This window comes from Siniperca chuatsi, linkage group LG9 (genome assembly GCF_020085105.1).
Source record: "Siniperca chuatsi isolate FFG_IHB_CAS linkage group LG9, ASM2008510v1, whole genome shotgun sequence".
In the NCBI taxonomy this organism is placed as follows: domain Eukaryota; kingdom Metazoa; phylum Chordata; class Actinopteri; order Centrarchiformes; family Sinipercidae; genus Siniperca; species Siniperca chuatsi.
Window position 1 is genome coordinate 7,985,508 of NC_058050.1, and position 26,755 is coordinate 8,012,262.

The 26,755-nt window shown below is 40.4% G+C and overlaps 1 protein-coding gene across 3 annotated transcripts in view; it reads right to left on the reverse strand.

Annotated features, from left to right (window-relative positions):
* Positions 1 to 4,065: 4,065 nt before the first annotated feature.
* Positions 4,066 to 26,755, reverse strand: part of LOC122881782 (protein argonaute-3) — a 37,961-nt gene continuing 15,271 nt past the window's right edge. For 2 of the 3 annotated variants that reach the window (XM_044208387.1, XM_044208389.1), the window contains 15 exons: positions 26,617 to 26,753; positions 24,046 to 24,180; positions 23,774 to 23,861; positions 23,111 to 23,258; positions 22,733 to 22,852; positions 20,437 to 20,580; positions 19,380 to 19,513; positions 17,611 to 17,795; positions 16,904 to 17,063; positions 16,522 to 16,612; positions 16,126 to 16,320; positions 14,173 to 14,307; positions 13,481 to 13,582; positions 11,971 to 12,170; positions 4,066 to 11,792 (listed from right to left, as the gene is read on the reverse strand). In XM_044208387.1, coding sequence (XP_044064322.1) covers positions 11,684 to 11,792; positions 11,971 to 12,170; positions 13,481 to 13,582; positions 14,173 to 14,307; positions 16,126 to 16,320; positions 16,522 to 16,612; positions 16,904 to 17,063; positions 17,611 to 17,795; positions 19,380 to 19,513; positions 20,437 to 20,580; positions 22,733 to 22,852; positions 23,111 to 23,258; positions 23,774 to 23,861; positions 24,046 to 24,180; positions 26,617 to 26,753 — 2,083 coding nt within the window. In that variant the 3' untranslated portion in view covers positions 4,066 to 11,683. The remainder of the gene's footprint in view (positions 11,793 to 11,970; positions 12,171 to 13,480; positions 13,583 to 14,172; positions 14,308 to 16,125; positions 16,321 to 16,521; positions 16,613 to 16,903; positions 17,064 to 17,610; positions 17,796 to 19,379; positions 19,514 to 20,436; positions 20,581 to 22,732; positions 22,853 to 23,110; positions 23,259 to 23,773; positions 23,862 to 24,045; positions 24,181 to 26,616; positions 26,754 to 26,755) is intronic. The other variant, XM_044208388.1, reaches the window with a different exon arrangement.

The following is a 26,755-nucleotide window of genomic DNA, read 5'->3' on the forward strand; positions in this document are numbered from 1 at the left end:
AAATCACTAACATCCAACAGTGATATTCTCTTTATTTAACAATGGGAAAAATGAGTGTGTGTAATATGAAAGGGGTTGCATTTTAGTATCTTTCAGCTCATTGTTTTGGTTTTACAACCAACTTAACCTTTTTGGTTCACTGCTCTCACCAGCCTTGTTTGCAGCAGCAACAGGCAGATGTTTTCAGTTAAGAAGCTCTAAAAACCCACTTTATGCTACCTGTCCATTTTACAACTGTTACCAACAAAATAAAAGATATAATAAAAATGTATTCATATTGTGGGGCAATTCACTCTCAAAATATTTTTTTTTCAAGTGTTATCCCTTGGAACACATGGGGACTAACTAATAACTGGAAAACAATCACGTCAGTAGAATCCTATGTAATGAAACCTAGTTTACTACTCCAACAAGTAGGCCGACCCTTAGTAATGACCTAGCAACAGGGACAATTTCTAGTCCCTCTTGAGTCAGCCAGCTAACTTGAGCTAATGCTTTCTAGATATCGTGGGATTCCCCAAACCTGAATAAATACCACACATCTAAACACAAAACTCCCTTGCTAGCTCAATCTTGTTGTAACTAAGATATCTGCTGAAAAAGGTCATTTTTCCATGGACAGATTTTGCTGTTATGTCCACGAACCTAACATGTGTTTTTAAGCTAGTGTTCAGTTTTTCAAATGTATTTTATTTTATTATTTTTTTTTGTCTCTTTGAGCACCCCAAGCTGAGTGTCATATAAGTATAAATAGAAACTAAGAGGAAAAATATGTATATTTGATTTTGGGGTGAACTGTCCCTTTAAGGCAACAACATGAAAGTGTTCTGTTTAAAATTTATTCTGCTGCCTCCAAGTGGCCAAAATAAATCATTACACTTTTTAAAGTGTTGTGATTGGTCTTTCTAAGTTGTTGCTCTAGAATTAGGGTTAGAATTAAACCCATGCCTAACCTAATAACATGCCTGGTCTTGGATGTTGTGTGTGCAACTATTTACAATTTATTGGACAAAAATCCAGAGAACCTGATACGGCATCACTGATTGACCAGAAGTGCAACATGCTTCTTGCAATTACAGAGCAGTGCATTTTCTGTTATTTGTGATTAAGTGTTGAATTAGCTTTTAACAGTGGGTTTGGTCACAGTGCTACAGCAAGAAACTGTGACAGCTGCATTTAGGCCCACAGAGGGATGCCTGTTTGACTAAACAGTGGCTCTTCCTTATTTAAATGATGTACAGAAATTAACACCATCATTTTGTCAGTTGGATGTAGCTGGGCGCAGGGGGACCGAGCTGTTTATGACAGTTAGGATGTGAACATAATCAGTGTTGAGTCCCACCCTGCAGAGCATCTGGTTTCTCACAGAGCATCCATCTCTCCATGTTTTTAATGATGCTCAGCATTGATCGTTTGCTGCTGGTTATGATTCTCTCATTATGCTGTGCTGTGGCTTAATGCATCCCTAGTTTCTTGCAAATTGTCCTAAAGTGAAGAAATTAACAGTTTCACCAAAAAAACAACAACCCAAAAAACAGGTTTAATATGGCTTCAATTGAGTTAATCAGTAAACCAATACTGATACAAGACTGGCCATGAATTCAGCACAATCCCACACTTTAATAATACTATACAATATGCAGTTTACTAATTTTGACAGAGCACTATTTTAGCACTTAGTATATAACACAAAAATGTACTGACATGAAATGATAGAAGACGTGCCAACAGACCAAACTGGGATTACAAAATTAATATTTGAAAATGCAGAAAAGAAAAAAAGATTTCTTTTAGCGATTTTTTACATTTATTTTTTTTAGGGAAATCCCAGTTAAAGTAAAGGAGTTGCCCAGTGTCCAGTAACTGAGGTCTGAGGTTGTACTGGGTGTGTGTGGAAATATATAAATAAAAGCATGTGTATAGGGGATTAAAAAATTAAAATAAATGTTAAAGACCTATAAAATACAGATCTGATTCTTACTCTAAGTGTGAATTTCACAGTCAGCATGGTACTAGGTGTACTATTCTTACATATTGCCCCACAAGCCCACACAGGTGTTTTCGGGTTATTGTAGCTGATTAAACCTCAGACTGAGCTATGTTGGGAATTATGTGAAATCCAACTTCATTTACTAACAAGAATAATATAGGTATAATTTGTCCTGCTCTAACAGGTGCAACAAAGGGAAGGACATATTGATCAATGATAGTTTTTACACACAACACAGTCAAAGAGGTCAAATCAGGCAAAATAAGTGAAAACACCTGTGTAAGTTTACCATGGCTGTGTAGAGAGGCTTTAAGTGTGACAGGTCTGACAATAGTCCCTCTCACTGCCTCTCAGGTAGCCCCCCCCCCCAACCGGTGAAAATGAAAGCTTCAGCTTGTTAGTGGACACAGCAGAGCAGTGTGTGTGTGTGTATGTGTGTGTGTTACATAGTGAGGACTGAAACGTTTTTTACCTACAGAGTGAGGACGTTTTTGGAAAGTGAGGATGTTTTGGCCGGTCCTCGCAACTTCAAAGGGCTGTTTGAAGGTTAAGACTTGGTTTTAAGGGTTAGGTTAGAATTAGGTTAGGGTTAGGGTTAGGGCTAGGCATTCAGTTGTGATGGTTAAGTTTAGGGTAAGGGGCTAGGGAATGAATTATGTCCATGACGGTCCTCACAAAGATAGAAGTACAAGGATACGTGTGTGTGTGTGTGTGTGTGTGTGTGTTGGCGAGTGTAGTGAACCCTCCTCTAAAATAAAGAAACATACTGTTTTTAAACAGTATTCCTATACATCTTTCCTACATCTTTTGCTCTCTTTGCAGGATTGTAACAAACATAAAATAAAGTACTATTTTACATATCTTGATTTTGTGTTGAAATCCACATCTCCATCATCATTTAGGAACTGTGTCAAAGAATCTGGAAGTAGGCACTTGAGTTAATTCTTTTGCTTTGAACATTCCTGTTTGTTAGCCTTCTTCATGGCTTAATACACAAATGCCAAAATAGACAACAGTGTTCTTTTATAAGTTTCATATTTTGATCACATTACTCTTCATGTGGCCATCATTTAAGAGATAAAGATATCAGGTAAAGCTGCAGAGAAAAGTACTACAAGATATGCCATTTAGGCATTTTTATTCTCATTTCTTTTGTTTTTAGCCTTGCTAGCAGTGGAGATCAAGGGATGGCAATGTCAGTCGATTAGTTGGTCGGTCCACCACTCTGATCCAGACTTAAATATATAAGAAACTATTTGATGGAGTGCCATTAAATTTGCTACAGACATTCATGGTCCCCTAATGATGGTTCTAATGATGTTGGTGATCCCTTGACTTTTCCTCTAGCGCCACCATGAGATCAATATGACTTTGGTTTATGACCGCAGACAGCATGCATACTAAATAAGTATTGAATCCTAATGTCAAAAACAAAGTCGCAGTTTGATTGACAACTGTCAGCACACATATTGTATCATATCCTGTTAGTAGAAAGCGGTTCAGTAAGATTTTTGTATACAAACTGCTAAAACAGTATACTGTGATGATTAGTATGTAGTGCATAATGTATAGAATTAGTATGTAGTATGAAATTGAGACACTGTATACCTGCTGAACATCAGCATGTACCATTATCATTCATCATTATCACTGTGAGCATGTTAGCATGCTGATGTTAGCATTTAGCTCAAAGCAAAGTGCAGCCTCACAGAGCTGCAGTAATACGGGTTCAAAGAATTAAGTTAGATTGAAATTTAAGATTGTCATGATGAAAATGTACTATCTCCAGTTTAAGTTAATTCAGCTGGATGTGAACTTTTAAGAAAAACACTTAAACACCAGGAAAAGCAAGAGGCAGGTCTCAGATTATATTCATAGAACTGTGACTGAACTATATAAAACATGATTAGTGCTTAGTATGATATCTTTTGAGTGTATTCCTAAATATTTGGTTACTTTTAGTTATTTCTCATAACCTGAAACATTTCCTACAATTTCACTTTATACATAAAAAACTTTTATTATTAATAAACTTTTATTTTATTTCCAACACTATCTCACCAAGATAACCAAGGTAAAGCAAAGCATTTTATTGCAAGTATTAGTCAAAGATACACTTCAAACTGAAGCAAAGCAACACTAAAAGGCCAACAACCTATGAGAGATTTACAAAAGAAAGACGTTTAAAACTAAAAGGAATAGAGCTGTTGGTACAACAGAGCCTTTGCAACATACAGAGAGAGACTTAGACATGAATCATCTGGTGGTGAAGGTTCACTGTTCAACGTGTACATCCGTTTGCTGGTGCCTCACTCAGAGGTATCAGAGCCCAAGATCTTTAGTTTGACCAAAAAAAAAAAAAACTGATACAAGAGTGATGTTACATTGAAACAATTATGACAATCTGAACAATCACCGTACACAGAAAAATGTTTTAAATCCTTGGCCACTGTCAAAGATCTGTCTTCAAAACCATTTGGTGTATACAAGGGGAAAACGGCATCTGGAGCCTAATCTCTTGTGCAATATTTGGTTCAAAGTCATTATTGGAATGCAAATGGGATGGAAACAGGTTAAACATCTGATAGCCATGGGAGTAAACATTACAGTAAACATTATTAAACCAAAATTATTAAAATAAGGAGAGAGGGCCTATTTAATTTGGAACAGGATAGACAACACTCAAAAGCTCCATGTCTCTGATCCTCCGATGCGGTGAGGGACAACCAACATAAAAAATAAAACTAGAAAACAGCAATTCATCACAACACAATTCTTTCTTGGTTCATTATACAGGCACAGGTCTCTGTAATCCAGCACTCTGGGGAACCTCCTGGTTCCTGTCAGGCTCGGGTCAAACTGTATCTGAAAAAACTGTTCTTTGGATTTGCTATCATTGACAATTCAATGACAACCAGTAAGTTTACACAAACACAGGGAAGTGTATAAAAGTCAAATTGGCATATGTTTTCATGTCATTCATAATTTATATGATGATATCTGAATTGTCCTGAGGCAGTAAGCACTGCTCATCTGGTTAAAACAAATGCCAAGAATTGATTCCAAATGCTGTTTGACCCAGACCTGGTTTCTGTTCCGACATCAGTACAAGCGGGACAAAGCAATTTTCAAAAGCTTACACTTGTTTGTACATCAGAGTTCACTAAGTTTTGTAGCAATGTTAGTGGTTTACATGAGAAATGAGAAGAGATGAGGGTGCCGGTTGGGGAATCAGGGCAGATCAAGTATGTAGGCTTGTTTTCATGGTAGTCCACCCGACACAGGCATTGCAAAGTCACATAGAAATCTGACGATTATGTAAGAACGCACTTAAGGCTGAGGCATGTTTTTTGTTGTGGAATGAGACCTGTTCCTGCTGTAAAATGTTCTGGCACAAGAAAAAAAAAAAAAAAAACTTGACAGGAGACAACTTTAATAGGAAAGAAGCAACGCCTACGCTAAAATTTCCACCATGATCCAAAGAATTCTGCCTTTCTGACATCTTTCCTTCTTTCCTTTCCCCCGCCGCTTTTGTATTTTAAGCTCTCCCACCTGCCCTTTACTGGCTCTGGGAATTTACATGGCTAACGTACCAATTAGCAGCTTGGGATGAAAAAAAGTCAGCTATTCGACACTCAAGTCAGTGTGGTTCAGAAATGGTTCCCTTCGTCAGAGATGAGCTGCAACATGTGGGGGTTGGCATTTGGCCGTCTCAGGTGGTAAAATAAGAGTGGAGGGTAAAGAATATTAAGAAAAGGAAGAGGGGGAGATCACCTGTAAATATCAACCAGAACAGGATACACGGCTTTGTATCACCAGGTCAAATCCACCTCTTCCCTTTTCTCCACCTCGCACCCCCCTCCATATTGTTGTGCTTGCGTGTCTAGGAGAATAAGGCGTCAACATGGAGGGGGAGGGGCTAAAGGCCTCATCCTCCTGGCTCCGCCCCCACCATGCTGCAATATGATGCGGAGACTCCAGCCGCTTGAACGCACACTCTCAATAAATACACCATAAAATATTCCGCATATATATATTTCATATATAAATTTAAAGAACAACACATTTAAATAGGACAACAAAATAAAAGTCGGCTCAAGAACAATTTTCCAAAATCGGATAAGTGTTAAGACAGAACAGAGAATATTTTTTACAGTTATACTTATTTTGACTCTAAAATAGTTACTGTATAAGAATATCGCAATCAGGCATTACTCAAGCAATATATGTCATAATAAAAGCAATTTGCAGTTTTCTTTCATGTAGTATAACATATGCAGCATACCAAGGTAAGTGAGGTGCAGTGTTTTTAGAGATCTCTTGTAATAGAAAGGTTTCACCCCCTGGACTGAAAAGGTACCCACAGAACTACAGACCACCCTTGGTTTTTAGTCGACACCCTACAGGCTCAAGACAGGGATACTGCTGGGCACACATTCCCTCCATCAGGGACAAGACACATGGCAGGGCATTACACTAAGATGAAAGAACGCCATGTGCTGCTACTAGGGCTGGGCATCGTGAGAAAAGTTTCAATACTGTCACTGGTTCTGTTAATTTCATCTCTATACCTGCTGTAAAATGACACTTGAATGAAATCATACTTCACTATGCAACAGACAAAATTATTTTCTGCCATTCATGCTTTTTTCTGCCTTTTCAAGAAGTTTTAGATCCTACTTATGTTAATTTACTTAGTAAAAATGCCCTTCAAGAAGAAAACCTTGACTCCTCCTAAGTTGATGCCAAAATCTGGGAGGTACTGATATCTTGTTTTGACACCCAGCCCTAGCTGTAACAAAGTGTCGAGTGGCAGTTCCAGAAGGTAAACCACCACCCAACAAAGTCATGAGAGCATGAGGCACACTTTTAATGACCGACTGCTTTGTTTGGTAACACACATCCCTTGGACTCCTCGCTTACACTGAGGTTTGGATCCTCTCCTCCTCCTGTTCAGTAGGAAAAAGGGGACTGCAGGGGCAGAGATCAAAAACCTCCTGGCTATGTGTCTGAGTGACAGTGGCAGTCTCTAAAGTGCTGTGCTATGTTTGTCATTCGTGGGCTGGGCTGTGTCATACCACACTAGTGTCAGCTAAGACCCCCAACCACCCCACCACACCCAAACGCACATTTCACTGTACCAATGACACCATTGGTCCAAGACACTAAATGCACTAGGAAGCGAAAGCTAAACCACAACCATATACTTGGCATATATCCTATTTCTATGTAGGTTTAATATCTAAATACATGAAACTAAAAAACAAACATGTACAGTGAGTGTGTGTAACTGCAGCCACTTCCTGCATTGCAATGTGTTCTTGAAAAGGAGATTCTATTTGTTTGATTTTACATTTTATCTTTCAATTTACAGCACCATCAACAGGAAAGGCACTTTCTGTGGACTTTTTCCTCACTCCATTGCTACTTTCCACTGCAAATAGAGACCAACCAAAATCAGGGATATTGATCGATTACTTGAGATGGAATACACCTTTACTTCCATTTAAAAAGGGAGACACTGACCTTTTTAAGTTAATTTGGCTATTTTTCTTCACCAGTTTGTGTGTAAGATGTTTGTTCTTCAGCTTCCATAAAAATACTTGTCTGTATTGTTAGCAATCCTAGTTGAGAGCCAAAGGCCACTGCTAGTTACAAGCTGTGAGATGAGTGTACCCTTTTATTTCAGTCATTATAACAAGTCATTTTAACAGAACTGGAAGGACAAACAAGTCTATTCCCCTGCCATGTAACACAGATGTCCGTTGAGGAAAAATTGACCAAATAAATAATGTCTTACTACGTATCCCTTCAAGCGTTCACTTCCACAGACCCCAAATGGTCTTACTCATGTTAGGTTACTTCTCTACTAGCTAATATTTGCAAAGCAGAGCTGATGACAGTTGTAAGCAAGGCAAACACATCTGCTATGTAAACATGTGTTTAAATGCCCTCAAGAGTGTTGTTTATACACAAACTGAACATCCATTACAGACAGCAGAGATAGTGAGTTATAAATGGATTCAAAGTCTCACAATCAACCTCCAGACTTGTTCAACTTCCAACATAACCTGCCGCATAAAGTTATCATTGCTCAGCTTTGATTCCTTCCAAATCACACGTACTTGAATGAATAACAGAACCCACTAGCCTATATCTTACTGACCAGACCCCACTATTGTCCTTCAGCTCTAATCTTTCTTACACCTCCCAGGGGGATCGGATGGGATTGTACACTTTAGAATGTAGTCCTCTGGCACAGGGGAGTAAATGTTCGAGAGCAAAGGGGAAAGAGAGCAACAATAAGATTACAGGCTTTGTCACACCACAGATTTACCGGCAAGCTAACTCTTTGTATTTGTGAGCACATGAAGTGGCTCGGGTGAGGAGAGGAGTCTGAGGAAAGCAACAGAGGTTGCAATCTCCCCGAGGCTTTAACACAAAGGAATGGAGAACTACTACCCCTTGTTAGGATATTGTTTGATCCCACGTGTCCTTGAAATGGATCAACAACACTTTCAAAACCACTTTCCCATTCCTTTTCACTCTTTATCTTGATAAAGGAGCAGGCACCAGTTGAAGAAAACCCGAGAACATTCAAGAGCACAAACTCAGCTCAATACACCAACCGACTCGTCTTCCCATTCTACAGTTTGTCACCACAATGGGGATGCAATGGATTAATACAAAATCTTTCAGTATGTAATATTTCTCTCCACTAACAAACCTCCAACTGTACGCAACATCTACAAAAAAAGGAAGAGAAAAAAAGCATTCAGCATCTTGCAGCTTTTTTTCCCCCAAACATCAAAGCAAGAGGCGGTTTAAGTCCACATCCTTATTAATAACAGTATGACAGTCCAAACACATGTCACTAGTTTCAACAACCCACCACTGTTCACACATACACTATACGTTATAGTGACACAGGAACAAGTCAACAGTCTATTGCAATAATAAAACTTTGTTATTATATATTTTTAACCATTACTTATCATGATACATTTATTACTAAGATTAATAATTAGACTACTTTTTTTTTCTGTTAGCAAAAATAAGTGGTGTTACATAATTTGTACAAATATACTTTCGATCTGGCTTTTAAAAAGGCTTTCAGACACTAGTGAAATCACGAAGGCTCAAACCCACTGGCTTCCATACTGGAAGGCTAGCCTATGAAAGGCAGTCAAATGCAACAGCGGGGGGCAGGACCCTACATTATACCTCACTGTCCAAGAAAACGTCTGCCATTGTACCGTTTACAGGTTCACAATGCTGATCAACTAGTGACATCCTAAATCTAGAGCTCCCCGCAACAACCACAGCAGTGGGACCTTCTCCTGTCTTTAAGTGAGTGAGGTTTACTGTTTTTTTTTTTTCCTTCTTCTACCCTAACCACCTGCTCACCTAAAGTCTAATATAGAGGTTCAGCTTCTGATTCTAATTCAGACAGAGTAGCACCACGCCTGTGTTCAGTCCCGAAACACAGCTTCTTTTAGTGCAGATAACTTTTAAAAACACCCCCCCGGACGAGCTTCAGGTCATCAACGGCACAGAGGAGCTAAGTGGTGACTATAATCCACATACACATTTCATATCAACAGTCAGCTGTACTTCTGCTGCAAATATTGGTCACCAACTTAACTCCTCAGCATTGTTCTGAAGCCAGTCGCAACTCTGGGCCGGTTACATGGACAGGAATTAAACCTAGTCGTGGACTTAGGATTTCTACTGAAAGAAACAGTTTATTGACAGAATTAGTTTATGACGAGTATGACTCCATGCCCATGAACCCGGCCTTTTAGGTACAAACACACTGTAGCAGCTGGATCCATGTCTGGTGAAGATTAAGCAAAAAGACAACTAGGCCTGCTTTGCATGAACGCTGCTCCGAAGCAAAGCCAACAGCTAACACTGCTGTATAGGTAAACACAATAAATGCATTGATCTTGGGATGATTTGAATGAGATGTATAGAAAAGTCAGTAGACATTGTTGAGAAGAGGCATCGGGTGAAACTTTCTTGCTTTAAACCATCTTATGCTGTCCATTTGTTGGAATATGATTTCTGATTATTTTACCCCACTGAAATAGGATCCCTATAATGAGTTATGCAGCTTTTGACCATTTAACACTTAACTTCCACCAGGCACTTGAATACTACCTCTTTATGGCCTTTATACTCCACTTTGCTGCGGTCAGCTTTGTCATTCTTAGGAATTAAGAAAATCAGCCTCATTAGCAAACTGATGATCAGAAATTATGAAATTATGCCCATTAAAGACAAAGTATTCTCAAACCACAGAAGGGCATGACATCCTTCAATTCAAGTAAATACATGAAAATCACCAAAACTGCAGTTGCACCATTTTTGCCCAACAGCAAGGGCAAACTCAAAGGTTTGCTGATCAATCGTCTCATAGTGGAGCAATACATGAAAGTGCCTAGCAAGTGGCACACTTTTCTCTTTTTGAGGACATTCACTTTCAAACGAAATGTGCAACTGTTCTTTTGAGTTGTTTAAGTCCCCTAAAATCCTCTTCCCTTCGTTTCAACTGATTATTGCACTAGAGGAAACCATCGACGTGATCTCTATTTACCCACCATCTCAAACTCAAGAGCAAGAAATGTGAGATAAAGCACTGAGGGAAATGAATGCATGACGACTACTAAGATTGAAAACATAAGCTTACATGATTTAAATGATTAAAAAACAGTCAGAATCATAAAATGGTTCACATAATGTAGAAGAAAAATAAAAACCAGAATTAAATAACAGTGTTATACTTTAACTGAATTCCATAGATGGCTGCAATTGATATATCAGCCAATATAAACTGTCCCTGTTTAAACGTGACAGGTGACTGCTAAAGATAAATCAAAACTGATCTGAAACCTTATAAGACAACAACTCCTTGTTGTGACTTTAAGTGGGCATTTATACCTCGTTGCCAGCAGGTGGCAGTGTGCTCAAAAGAACATGTCGCTTCATAGAAATAACTGGTGATTTCACACAGTATGTGAAAAGTGACAGAACAGAGGAAACAAGAGGAAAAAGGAAAAATAAAAGTGGCAACTGAGAGGACCTCTGGTCCAATTAAATAACTATATTCCAAAATAAATCAAACACCACGTAACAACTCCAGAGTCTGACCCTTCCTTCTGTGCTACCTCATTTCTAACACTGGAGAGAATCAACAACAAACTACAGTAAAACTGACAGAATGTAAAAGTGCTGCTGCTCAGACTGACTTGAGGTACTGTCGATGGCAAATGAGCAGATTAGTAGACTATAAAGAACGATTGTGCCAAAAGGAAGGGAAAAGTAAAAAACAAACAAGAAAAACACACACTCGACCACAAGTAAAAGAGACAAACGGGAAAGAACAAATAGGAGGGGCAATATAAAGGGGGCCTGATAAGGATGAAAATAAACTAGTTGGCTGGTTTAATATTGCATAATAGTGCTGAGTTTCTTTCATTTGTTTTTAAAGCAGCTTTTGCATCCTCAGTCCAGTGTGGGGTGCCTCCTCCCCTCCCTTCTCCCTGCTTTCCTCTGCACAGTGTCAGGTCCGGATTGACTAGGCGTATGGGGGGGGGGCGGGACTTGCACATATGAGGACTCCTTTGACTGTCTGTGTGTGTTTCTGTGTGTGTGTTAAGGGTGGCAATGGTTAATGAGGGTTGGTGTAGCTCAGGCGAAGTACATGGTCCTCAGGGTGTCGTGGTGAATCTGAACAGCTTTGGCCAGCGCCTGGGGGTCCCGACCATTACTCTGACCAGACACATGGCTGCCCTCAGCGCTGCAGAGTGGAGAGGAGAGGACCCGTTATGATGGATAACAATCAATAATAGCATGCAGGAAAATTGGGCACATTCTGCAGGTAATACAAGACAACTGCTATCAAAACACTTCAGAGTTCAGGACCTTTACATCCAGAGTCAATCTTGTTAACTCTCCTCACGCTCTCCCTTCCTCACCTGTCATGTTCTTTGTCCACCAGATGGTAGCGGGCACGGAAGGCTACCAGGTGGGCGTAGTAGGCTGGCGCAGGGATGGAGACTGAGCGGGTACAGCGCACGTAGGTGTGGCACAACTGGTAGGTGAGCAGCTGGAACTCGTCAGCGGTAAAACAATTGTCGTCCCACAGTACATGGTAGTGAGAGGGCCGACTGGTGCCCTGGGAGAAGGGAATTAAAATGGCACATTTGTATGATTATTAGATTCAGATTTAAGATACAATATGTTATTGCCATGTCAACAGAGTCAATAGGAATTTTCTTTGGTGGAATAAAAACAGAAACCTCAGGACATTACATAACTCCACTGACGCATTAAACAAGTGGTAAAAACATAAAATGACCACAGTCAAAAAATTAAACCTTTGCATAAAAAAATTATAGAATAAAAAAATAAAACAAGCGTTCCCATAGGGATGCTATCAGCACCACAAACCAAATATGATGTACAGTATATCGCTGTATACATACCATTACACTGTCTTATGGACAAGAATACCAAAAGTACAACGGTGATTTAGGAGTTAAAGACACAAACAGCCTCTGGGTAAGTGCTGTTGCAGAACCTCGCTGTCCTAGTTCTAATACTTTTCAGTCTTTTAAAAGAAGCGAGGAAGTTAAAAAAAGATGGTTAGCTGGAAGACAGGAGTCTTGTAGAATCTTGTGTCTCTCAATCGGAAGGTCGGCTGGTTCAATCCCGGCTTCCCCCAGCCCACATGTCGAAGTGTCCTTAGGCAATATACTGAACCCCAAATTGCTCCTGAGGGCTTTGCCTTCAGTGTGTGAGTGTGTGTGAATGATTAGTTTCCTTGAACTGATGAGCAGTTAGCATCTGCCATCATTGTATGAATGTGTGTGAATGGGGTGAATGTGATATGTAGTGTGTGAAGCGCTTTGTGTAGTCGGAAGACTAGAAAGGCGCTATATATACACACAAGTACAGTCCATTTACCATTTCAGTAAGGGAAGGTAGCTCCTAGAACATGATTGTTCACTTTGTCCAGCTGTTTACTGTATCATGCTACAGGTGTTGCCATTCCACACAGTTATTGCAAAGTTGAGAACGCTCACAATACCAGCTCGATAAAATTGCATCATACTTTCCCATGATCTAGAAAACTTTTTTAGCTGTCTTAAAAGTCTCTATTTTTTTTTAAAGAAAAGTATTTTTAAGACACCAGAAAATGAGTATGTCCAGAATGAGAAACAGCCAGATTTTGTTCACAGACACATTTTTGCCAAGGGCAAGTCTTATCTAATTATGAGAAATGGAAAAAACAAAAACAAAGTATCTCCTCTGTTCTCTTGTGGCCATTTCAGTTCTGAAGCCTGTTCACTATCTATTTGCAACGATGCATAGCTCTGCAAAAGCACAGTGTTTAGACGTTAAGATTTCAGTGAAGGAAAGTGTGATGAAACACTACTGAAAAAGGCAGCAGGCTGGGCAGAGAAGACAAGAGGTTGGTCTGACCTGTATTCCAGCGTGACTGCAGAGGTAAAAGTCAAACTCGTAGGGATGTGTGATGTCCGTATCCACGGTAGTACCAGCAGGAATGTTTCCACTACGTCCAACCTGACAAAAGCAAAGTTAAGGTCAGTAAGTAATGACTGTTTTTTTTTTATGTTTCACCATGAAAACAAAAACAACTAGAACAGAAAATAGAAGATGCAGGAAAAGAGCAGCAGAAAACAAAGCTTTTAAAGCAACACATGATGTCAGGAAGTACAAATTCTAATCATTGAAAAAAGAACTAGATGATGGACCAACACAGGCAAAGTTTTACCAAGTGCTTCCCAATCAACCGATTAAAAGCCTAATACTCTAGAGGGCCTAATGCTCTGTATGGGAGTGCCTGCACTGAAAATAAGGTTGTTACTAGCTGAGTCTTACTCTTGAGGCCTTGAGTGCCACTCCAGAGCTCTGGGTTTGCATTGGGCACTAATGCTTTAATCGAAGGTAATTACAGGGGTTAGGAGGGTGAACAGTCCAATTGACAACAAAAGGTAATTAAGGAGACCCATTCCGTGTACTTAACATGCTGGCACAGATCATAATAAAGAATATGGACTAACAAAACACACTGTACTGACTTTAATGGGTACCATCGCTGTGTCATACTCAAAGAGAGTATGTGAGCATGTGTGTGAGTGGTGGGGACTCACCCTCTCGTTGCGGTCGGCACAGAAGAGGCGTGTATGGTGGCGTTTTTGCACAACAATGTAGGTGATGCCTGGCTGGTACTCCTTCTCCAGGCTTATACAGGCCTCACGAATGGCCAGCAGCTCATAATACAGCACCTGAGGAAAGAGAAGAAAAACAAATTAGCTTCAAATGCCAATAAAAACTGCCCTTGAAGAAAACCCTGTCAACTATATTCTTCATACGCTGTACTATATACATTCTTTTGTCCTTTTTTTTTATGTGCGTCATTTTAGTTTCATGGTCTCCTATCATATATGGATGATTTGGATCTTTACCTGCGTTTCTCTACGGGCCTACTGTGTAACCTGTAGCTGAGCTAGCGGGGTGGCAGAAGGTGCAGCTGCCCCGGGCCTATGGTTCTCTCCAATGTGCTTGACTGAACATGCATTTTGGTTGTTTAGTTGAATATTTTGAATAAAGTTTGTTTGTGTGTCTTGATTGCGGCACAAAATCAAAAGTCAGACTCAGACCACGTCTGTGTCTTCTGCAGAGCAGAGACGAGGCACCACCACTGCAGAATCCAGGATCTAGCAAACTTGTATGCTGGAGACGTGTCCACAGCTGAGCGGGCGTTGGATGAATTTCTTTCTTTCCGTGCTATGTGTAGCGAATTGGAAATAAAGCTCAACACCACAGAAGCTGTTCTGCCATTCATTATCTGCAACTATATGGAAAGGGCATTTCCCAACGTCAGTATTTTGTATCGTATTTACAAAACACTACCATTCACTTGTGCAAATGCGGAACGCAGTTTCTCGCCCGCTTGAAGTTAATTAAAAACTATCTCCGGGCATGCATGAAGGAGGCCGGACTCTCAAACCTCAACTTACTAACCATAGAGAAGGATATTGTCATTGATAAGAACAAGGTGGCTGAAAGGTTTGCGAGAATGAAGGAGAGGAGGATGGTGCTATAAGATCAAGTCATAGTATACTGTATGTAGGCTAGTTCGGGAACACGTTCAAGTTTGGCGTGTTCAAACATGTTTGAGTTTTTGGTGATGACAGGCTTTTCATAGATGCCAGCTATCTGGCCTTTTTAAAAAAAAACGTTGTTTGTTGCTGCTTGTGTTGTAGACCGCCATGTCTGCTTGGTTGTTGTAGTAACGGCAGGCCACACATCGCTTGCACACTTGATTATGTGGCTTGAATGTGTAGACTATATGGATGTGTGGCTGTATGAGCATCCAACATCACTGAATGTCAAACTGTGTATTCATTTGCCTTCTATCCTTGGTTGCCTGCTCTGCTAGTTTAGTCTGCCTTACTTTTTATCCTTTATCTGACTGAGGTTTGAGCAAATTATTGGTAATATCCATTGCCCCGACCATGGTTCTGAAATAGCCTATCAGCAGTTGTGCTGCTTAAATATCAGCAGGTCGCTGTTTAATGATAAGTCAATGGCACTGTCCATGGTGCTGAAATAGCACACCTCATAGTAATCCACATTTCTCTTCATTCCACCCTTCCGTTTCCCCTTGGATCTGTCTTGCATCTCCATTCAGCCTATTGGCTGTATAATGGTCCACTACAGTTCCTCGCCCCCTCTGCAGGCAAACAGGCTCCACGCCTGTGTTCTACCACTGATATAAACTTTATAGCTCAAATACAAGAAAACTTGTGTGAATGTTGTCCTTCATTGTGAAAACGTTTCTCATTAAATCATCTGTGATTAAAGAATATTTCGCAACATTTTGAAGTGAACTACCAGTCCGAGCAAACACATCATCACCAGTATCAGCTACAGAACCAAAAACTACCCAAATGTACTGTTTCTATCTAATACATGTAAATCATGACCTGTAAAAACAGAGTAAAGAAAATTCTGCAAGCCAAACTCAACTGAATTTTTGTGGTGTTCAATTCACACCCCGACCCCAACCAATCCTTTTGTGAAAGAAAGTGGGAGCTGACCTGTCTGAACTGGCCTTCTGAAACTCCATCCCTGTAGAAAATGATCCTGGTGGGCTTGTAGCGGGTTGACTTGTAGAACTGGATGAGCAATTCCCGGACCATGGAGGCCAGGTCCTGGATGACCTCCTGTCTGGGCCTCTGGACCCGCACAGTGGCACAGTATCTGCTGGGGTGGGCGTCCATACTACCTACCACCTGGAAGAGAGAAGGGAGGAGAAGAAGGAGCATGAGTGTGGGGGGATGGTGATGGATTGCAAGGGCAGAGGGAGGAGTGCAGGAGAGAGAAAGAGGAAAAAATCAGACAGAAATGTCGATCAACAGTGAATGTCAGGTACAGGGATGATAAGTTAATAAATTCTACCAGTAGGTCAGGTGGAAAATTAAGAATAAACTCACTGCTGCAATTGAAGGCTTCTTCCCATCTCCAGCAGGTGGATGTGTAACATCTGCTCCCAAGAAAATAACTGGTTGCTGAAACACTGATGGTCTATTGATTGAGAGACATAACAAAAGAAATTAATTATATTGAGTTACATGACAATATATAGACTAATTCCTCAAATGGTGCCATGTTTGTTACTATGGCGTGTGTTTATTATTATTATTATTTTTACATCTGTACAAATGTCAGACAAACTTGTGAACATGTGACAAAGTGTCATATTCTGACACAAAAAATGTAAAACAATAGTTGAAAAGTACAAGCCACGAGAAGCCACTTAAAACAGCATCACTACAGTAGAGCATCGCCATATATGAGGAGAAGAACATGACTGACCGTTGGTGAGGTACCAGGATGTTGTTGATGCCTCCCAGCTTCACATTGATCTTGAGGCAGAGGTTGGAGAGGGTCTGAGGTGAGGTCTTCACCACGTTCTTCACCTGAACACACTGCGTGGCCATGCCCAAAAGGGTGTCTCCCACACGCTTTACCTCCGCTATGGGTGGTTACAAAAAGTGAGCATCAAAAAAAGCAAACAATTGTAATTTAAAATTCTAAAATATGTCATCCTTGCAAAAGCAGCACAGACATTATAATATTGGTGTCAGTTCTCAAAATCTAGCCCTCAAAATGGAGATTTAGAAAAGCAGTGGAACACTATTCAATTTATGATCAGTAATCTATATCAAAGCTTCGAAAGTAACGGTCAAACATAGTTAAGTATTAAAGATTCAAAAGAGCAGTCATACTTTGACTCCCACACTTTGGGATTTAAGAAAAAAGAAGAGGTACAAACACTCTGAGAAAAATATACAAAAGATGAAAAATATATAATACAATGGAAAGAATATTTTGTAATAAAGCGTGAAGTACCCTCTTCTCAATATGGTCTTTCATTGAAATACATTTGGGAAGCTGAAGTGGAGACAATAATGCACCAGAACTCCGTCCCAGAATAGCATTAACGTTTCCACACAGTTTTAACCACAAGCATATCTCTGGATTCTAATATAATAATATTTATTTTTAAGCAGTTTTCTAACCATAGACAGGAGTCTTTCCCGGCAGAATGACGATGATGAGCTGCAGGCCGGCATAGGTGTTCTTCAGGTGTCTGAACATGGGCTCCACGCTGTCCGCTCCCTGGGCGTATTTACAGAAACATGGCTGGCCCTGGATGGGCATCCCAGCATCCTTAGAGATCTTACGCAGCTGGTCTGTGAAACCCCTACACGAGGAAGAAGCAGGAGGGAAGAATGAAGAGTCATTAGAATGGTGACGTCAACTACTATCACAGCTGCAAGCATGGACACCTGTAAAAATAATAACAATAAAATATTGTTCCTTGTGTAACAGCAAATGGTATATCACTGATGTTTGACATTAATCAGTTATCTTAAGTCAAAGTTTAACATTTTAAATTATTATGTTTAACCACGTTTTTATTGTCCTACAATGCCAAAAATCATTCATGCCAGATTACAATTTATGGAGACCCAAATATACAAATAAAATCATCTCTAACATCCTTACAGATTAATGAGAAAGGCTAAATAATGATAATGATTTGAATAGTAATCTAACAAATGTCTTTTAAACTATCATGAATATACTTTAGTGAGCATTATCACTGCATGCACAATGATAACAGAATCTCAAAAAAGGAATTTCTAAAACTTTACAGGAGAAAAATACATATGCAAATAGGGCTGTGACGATAACTGCATGGCTGCGGTCATGTGATGCCTACCGCGGGGTTGAGCTCATTACCGTCATCGCCCCAGTTTTTCCCCCCGATCTATTGATAGGAGAATGGGTTCAAGCTCATGTTACTCCATTGCGCCCAATGTGTTTGAGATCAGAGGTGTCACTTGGGGTGTGCCATTTCATATTGTTCACGATAACATCGGTATAATGTTTAATATGACCATCTGCGATCGATTAACTAGTGGACAATCTCCCCTCGCTCTACCCCTCCTGTGCAGTCTACTGACAATAGCACATGCTCTGCAGAGAAACACAGACAGAGAATCTCCTACTTATGTCGTTGTAAGTGCACCTGTTGGTATCATTCGATACCATGTTGGTATCGTTTCGATAGGCAATGTCCTTAACAACAAGCCTCCGCCACATGCAGCTCACCAAGCTGCTGTGAAAACGGAACAGAAATACTCTGAAATATCGTGATATTATTTTAGGGCCATATCACCCACCCCGAGCTGTCACACACATTCCCAGTAAGGAACACAGCCTCTGATTGGTCTACAAGTCAGAAACACAGCCTCTGATTGGTCGACAGACTCAACCCAAGGCATCATTAGATTGACAGTGTATGGCTAACAACAACAATAATTGTTTTCAACACGGAAAAACGGATAAATAATCATAGAAGACATTCGGTGTTGGATTTATCATTGTAATAAAAGTAACGTAGCTCCTTTAAGGAATAGGGCAGTGCATAATGTGTGTGATTGAGCGAGTGAGAGAGCGCGAGCAGCAGAAAAGTGAATGTGAATGCGAGCAGTGCAGAGGAAATCTCCCCTGTGCTTCCCGACTACGGTCTGGAAGCTAAGCAGGAAAGGCAGGAAACACCGTAACCTACACTGTACATTTACTGCCAGATTAACAACTTCACTGCTAACATTTTCCACTGCTAAGCTCACGTTGTCACTTTCTGCCACTCGCTCAACCACACACTCGCTACGCACACAAATTATGCACTTTGCACCGCCAAACCACAGGGATGCGTTGCTTTTTCACTGCAGTAAGAAAAAATCCATACCGTCACAGCCCTATATGCAAATAATCATACTTTAGGATTTCTTCCCGACACTGCCTCTGTGTGGCGAAGCAGGCGATGGCCCACATCTTGATCTCAACCCCGGTGTGGAACTGCTTCCCCCTCATGTCCCACACCCCATGGCTGGGCGTGGCTACAGTGCGGTTCTGAAACAACATTGCAGTCTCACCACATGTACTCATGATTGTGTGGGCAAACACTCACATTCATACTGTTCATACAGACTCACGTTTGAACAGGCAGAATCACAAGTGTGCACACACTCACATACACTTACTTTCTGAAAACCCACAGAACCCACACACACTCTTCATCCATACCAAAATTTATTAACATCCATTTTTGTACATGAATTCACACTGAATGAATGTCAAAGACACATGCATTTGCACCAGAGAAACATTTAACTTTCAAATCGAATAAAAAATATCATCAAGTGGTTATCATGTGAATTTTATTGCAATGGTAGTATGACGCACTGTGATGGAATCTATTGCAATTTGGTGTGTGTATTGCACACAACATACAGTGCATAATGGTGTCATAGTTCTCAGTAATACACACACACACAAATGTAAATGTGTCTCTCCTCAGAGAAGATAAACAGACAGATGTTAATAAACACTGGTTCAGTCTCAGTAAGTTGCTTCTTTATCCAATTTTTGGACACCTATTTCAAACCACCTCTTGATTTGAAGAAAATTAACATGAGGCAAATGCTGGCAAAGTTTTTGGCCACATCTGATCTATACTTTAGAAGCTATCCAATTATGATTTGGGTATTCTTTTTATTTTATTATTCAAAATAACCCTTGTGGAAGATGGACAAAAATGTTTCCTGTCCTGTCTTCTTTCTCACATCAAAATTCATAAAGGAATTTTAAGGTGGAATCAAAGTTTGCACTACTGAGACTCAACCACAAAGAAATAAGCCAGAAAGACTGACACCATGAAGTACAAACAGAAGCCAGTGAGTTAGTCCCCCTTAGAGACAGTGGAATAAAGGCTGAGGAAGGGGAAAGCGTGTCAGACAAACAGAGAGAATGGGCGTGATTTAAAGGAAGGGTACCATAAAGTGCTCTGTGCTCACCCTGCCGCCGTACTGCAGCATGGGGGCGGGTAGCACTCGCCCTGTCACGTGGGCCATCTCGTCTCGCACCTTGAACTGGAATTCCTGCACAAAAGGGTCTGCCTCGTAGTTGGCACTGCGCACCTGCAGGGAAAGGGGGTGGGAAAATTGGACACAAGGTCAGGCCACGGTAGTTAATGACAGCATGAGTAAAGACAATTGTAGTACTGAAAGGTAGCCATGTGTTCTACTGAAGTATACTTTACATGCTCACCCATTGTGGCTTGTTTTGGTTAAAGGAATAGTTCGACATTTTGGGAAACAAGCTTATTTGCTTTCTTGCCGAGAGTTAGAGGAGAAGAACAACACTACTCTCACTTCTGTCTGCTAATGTTAGGTTACAGTCAGCAGCTGGTTAGCTTAGCTTAGCATTCAGACTGGAAACAGAGGGAAACAGCTAGCCTGGCTCTGTCCAAAGGTAACAAAATCTGACTGACTATCAGCATCTCTGAAGCTCGCCAGTCAACACGTTATATCTTGTTTGTTTAATCCATACAAACACCGAAGTGTAAAAACAAGCCAGGCTAGCTATTTCCCCCTGTTTCTAGTCTTTATGCTGAGCTAACCAGCTGCTGGCCATAACCTTATATCTAATGGACAGATATAAGAGTGATATCGATCTTCTCATCTAACTCTCGGCCAGAAAGCAAATAAGTGTATTTCCAAAAAAAATTTAACTATTCCTTTAAGAGCATCAGCTAAATTTAGAAGAGTAATTTCTTCATTAAGTTGTTGTAAATTACCAGTGTAGACAATTATTTCTTGGATGTTGTACAGTATGACAAAATTAGTATATTGTGACACAGCTCGGATTCCTCTTAAGAATGAAGCTAAAGTGCAGCAGTGGGCATATATATTTAAAAAATGCCTGATCATTGCTTTAGACCTTATGCCTATGCTTGTTACAGAAAAGCAATGCCTCATTAGGGTACTTGCTGGTGTGTGTATGGGTATTAGTTTTCCTTCATGCTTCTTCTGCAGTGAGCATTTTTATTGTTTTTATTATTTTATAAGATGTTGGTGGCTAGGAAAAATGGAATGGTACATTGGTGATATGCCACAAAATGTGCTAGCATCCTAATCCAAAGTGGCTGCAAGCACAGGATCAGCCCAGCTGGCACGAAATCCAAATTTATTATAAAAATCATTATGTACTTATGACAGACACAGCTTTTCTGCTTGTTTTGTCCTTTTCTGTCTCTCAACCTCTGCTATTCCACCCACACTGTCCTGTCAGTTTTAAGCAACTGTGCATCTAAATGATTTGTAGACATCACTGTAAGCAAGTCCAGCAATTTTTCTCCTTAGTTTAATAAGACGTGGTTTAATAAGGTAACAACTAAATGTGCATTGCTAATCTGATGGCGGCCAGAGGCAGTGTACAGTCTGTCAGCCTTTCCATAAACAATACGCTGCAGACATTGCAGCAGCCTAACACACACATATTAAAGCCATTACGACTCTGGCATTTGTTGACCCTAGGTAGGCCTGCCTAGTAATTGCCAAATGCGATGGACAAGCAAGCAGACATGCCTCTGTTAACAATATAAAATGAGAATCTGGGAGAGGTGATTACAAAACAAACAATTTGATATCAAGATGAACAGCATGGCAACCCAAGCTTAGCAACGCGGGCATTTCATTTCAAGACGTGTGTGTCCAACTAAATGGCAAATCCATATGTAACATGCTGGAATCAAAAGGCTAAAATACTCTATATAATAATCTATGAGTTCAGCATATTAGATAGCATCTATAGGTACAGAGGCTTTCTTGACCTGTATTTAGCCATCCAGGCAGCGTTTTGTCTTTGGCTGTTTCGACATCCACCTACTTTAAAGTTAGACCCCCAACAATGGCTCTAACTTTCAGCAATGTACAGTATAACCTAAACCTAACCACTTGAATGATAGTGCATGCTTAAAGCATTGAACAGATGCACAAATACAACATTTTTACTCCATTTTTCACCCTCAGTATGAAAATATATTACATAATAGTAACAATGTTAACCACTATTAATTTTTTCAAGTGCCTGCTCATCCAAAAGAAAAAGAAAAAAATCCAAAGAGTTGATCAAGTATGCAAGTAAATAATACAGCCTTGAATTTATAGTATGTTGATGCTGAAGGAGTATTTGGCATCTACAGTACAGCCTACTAATCAACAAATACCACTCAATATTAATTCAGTATTCAAACAGGGTGTCTTGATTCAGCAGGTGTCCCCAACTCACCAGCCTGCTGATCTCCTCCTGCCTGTCGGGTGCAGAGCGAGCTGTGGCTTTGATCATAGTGGAGGTCTGATTATCTGTCAGCTTCTTGATGCACCGTTGACCAGCTACAATGTTACACACCTGCAAGAAAACAAAGGCAAAAGTTTGAACAAAGGTTGGAAAAGGTTGTATCTTTAATCATGTTAATGGTTATTTAGCCTGCAAAATATTTTCTGTGCATACTTTTTCTGCAGCTGCCCTGCTTCTTATTTATACAGTTGATAGACAGGCACACCTGGGAGCTGCCCAGTAGACCATAAACTGCAGATTTCATCTTACTTGAGTTGTGTTTAAATTGAAACCCAATAAAAATAAGAGGAGTAACTTGTTTTCTCTCACCTCCAGGGGAAGGTAGGTGTGCTTTTGCTCTTGGCCCACCTGTAGACAGGGCAAATGTGGGTACTTAAGCTGCAGGTTGTACTTCTCCCTGAAGTACTGGGCTACAGTACGCTCTACAGTCTGGCCATTTTCCAACTGTAGAGGGAACCTGCAGAGAAAGAGAAATGTAAAAAAAAAAAAAAAAAACTAGACTGCCACAGAGGGCAATTAAAGTAGATTGACTGAACTGAATGTAAGTCAATCACTATGTATAAAATCATAGCCATAGCACGCATTAACAACACTTTAAAAGAGTGTTGCAATCACTATTCAAATATTATTATATATCTTCACTCTTAGTATTCCAACAGCATATTGATAAACAGCACATTACCATAGATATGGACCATCCTTTTTGATGGCCATATGGTGATGTAAACACCAAGTAAAGGATCACACTGCAAGGTATTCTACTCTGCATGACAAACGAAGATCAGCAGCAGCACACAACGGCTACTTCACTAACGGATGACTAATGTTGACCGCATGGTTGTCAGATGAGTCAGCCATTATCTGGTTTGTTTGGTGGTGAATTGGTGATCGCATCCTCTGTGTTCCCCGCCCTCATCCTATCCACACACCCCAGAGTCTCCTGTTCCCTCGCCCGCCCAGAGGCTGACTCACGTTTGATGGCTGGCAGGCCGACGGGTCACGTTGCAGACGCGGTACTTCCTCCGCATGGTTCCACAGTGTGTCACCTCCACCTTCAAACCTGGTGAATAATATAAAGTGTTGGAGTAGCATTAAGAATGTGTCAGATGCGTGAATGGCTGCGACATGAGCTCTCCCTGTTCCTGAACAAACTCTCTCTCGCCCCCACACACATAATACAATGTTATTCATCTGATTTAACTCTCTTTATCACATGCAGGAACATTTTACACCCCCGTCTTCACCTTTGATTTCTTTGGTGAATTTGACCCGGTGCGAGTCTGTGAGAGGGCGAGGCTGCTCGTCTATGTTGTGGATGTCCAGCACTTCACACATGAACTGGATGACTGGCTGGGCCTTATAGAAGGCGGTGGCAGACACTGCAAGACAAAGCAAGGACAAGAGTCATTTAAGACAAAAAAAAACCAAATAAACAACATAATATACTATAACACTAGACTGAACTTGATTCTGTGAAGCAACAGCATTATACCACTGGCTGCAGTTACATCAACGTTTAAATTGGACGATATACATGTTGAGTATCTGCCTGAAAAGAAAAACTGAACAGAAATGTAAAACTGTTATGCAGTAAAAAGATTCTGCCTGGCATTGTAGGCTAATGGACACATTGTTAGGCTTTGTTTGGCATTGGGAAAGACTTGGACTGTGAGAGGCAAATTAAAGGCTGTCTTAAGAACTCCAATAACACTTTTCACCAGGTTATAACTCCTTCAGAAAACCATTCAAAATGGTATCTACTTTGAAGTTTTCATACAACAAAGTGACACACAGCTTCAAGTAACAAAAGCAATGCATGAATACCAGATGAACTATAATGCAGGGTGTGTTCTTGAATGTGCAATGTAGCTATTATTAAGCTCTTGTAGAGGCGTATCACATCATGTTTGTGTAGTCAGCACACCATGCTAAAAAATGTAGCACGAACACTCATTTAACACAGGAAGTGCAATTCATGCAGCACAAAGTCCCCTTTGTTGTGATACACTGTTTACTCTCAATAAAAGGAAATACCGAGGCACTGAGAAATTAAAATATGATAGGTGACAGGTGGCCGAGCAAAACATCAGAGAGAAATTAAAATCTAGGGGGAACAAGAACAGGTATGACAAAACACAAAGCAAGATAAAAAGAAATCCAAAAATTGACAGACAGATGAAGAGAGTGTGGTGTTTGAGGTTGAGGAACTTGTTTTTGTGGAATAATCTGGTTCAGCTGTTGTGACGTAAGAAACCTCTCTCTGACGGTGTGTTTGATGAAAGCACGTCAGTGAGTGATGCCTAACAAGATGGCAGATGACTGGATTGTACACACACACTCTCTTGCACCTCTGGTTTGCCTCGTGAGACATGAGAGCGTCTTACTACCAACAGGAAGTGACATCACGCCTAATTGTCCTCCCCTCGTTATTGTCATTTCACTAAATTAATTTAATTCGAATAGGCTTAACAGTTCGCTTTGCCAATACACAATACCTTACAAAAGTTTTAGAAAACAAATGCTTTGCAAACACTTGGAGTTCTAGTTTGTTGTTGGAGAGCTGACAAGAGACTTGAGCCGACCAACTGATTTGACCGATTTCCAAGGATGAGAGGGCGGGAAAATGAGACAAAGAGAGTAGAGAGGGAAAGATTCAAATACAGACAGAGGCTTCAAGCACACAAAAGCTGTCTCAAGGAAATGCTCCACACAGCTACCCTCCTGACCCCAGCAACACCCACCAGTCTCACTCATGCAGGCACAACCACACACACACACACACACACACACACACACAGAGACACAGACACACACATACAAACTAGCTGCCCTTTGTCTCCACAGCAACAGACTAGTCAGTTCCCATCCAGCCAAGAACCCACCTTCCTCCAAGTTTGTTGGTCTCCAACAACCTCCTGCAGTGTGCATATGGCAAAACACATTCTCCACCACCCTTTCTGACACTTATTTTCCACAAATAATATCAGACTGAAATTGTAGCTCACTCCAAGTCATCAAAAAGGGTTTTTCTACTGACAGAGGCCAGTGCTAAAGCCAATTACCAAACTACACTCCATTCTGACAAATTCTGACAAAAAAAATAACGTGTGATGGCAGAGTAGGAGCGATGCTATCACCATTATGATGCCTTTACATCATAATCCTACACAAGCAATGCAAGCAGCAAGTAGAGTTTCTGTTAATGTTAAAATAACCAAAGTAACAAACAAATGTATCTGGTAGTTTCACTCTCGGGCCCATGGAATGTGTGCTGCTTCATAAAACTTTTGGTTCCACAGCAAAGCACCACAACTTCAGCCTCCACGATGATGAAAAATCTTTGAGTGTATCTTGCAGATCTTCTTTCAGCGCCAGTGAAATAGCTTTCTCATGAGCGTGGCATTGTCAAGTAGGATTTATGTTAAATACAGCTATTAAATTTCCTCAAACATAACATCACTGAAAGTAAATTGATCATGCACAAATCTCTAAAAATAGCCTGTATCATGGAGGCTCAATGTCAGTCTAATCTATCTGTTTAATTATTAAAATCTCATTTCCCCTGCTGTGAAAGAGGAACAGAGAAAACAATTTCTGTGTGACTGTACAAGATTGAATTACGGTACAAATATATATTTATCTCTGTATTTGAATATTTTGAAATATGGACAGCTGAATTAGCAAACATAGTTCTTACTGTGTTTGAGGCGGTAAGCAATAAAAACAGCATTTACATTGTTGTAGCTGTGAGGCCATATTGTAGTCCTGAGGTGCCATTGCAGCAAAATAAATGCAAGGTGGAATTTGGTTCTCACCATCAATGTTAAGCATCATCTTCCACATGGCAGGGCGCACAGATTGATGGAAACCAAACCAAACCTCCCTCCCACCTCCCAGGGGATGGTCATAGCCCTCTGGAGCCGAGAAGAAGGACCGACCCACCGGAGTGTACCT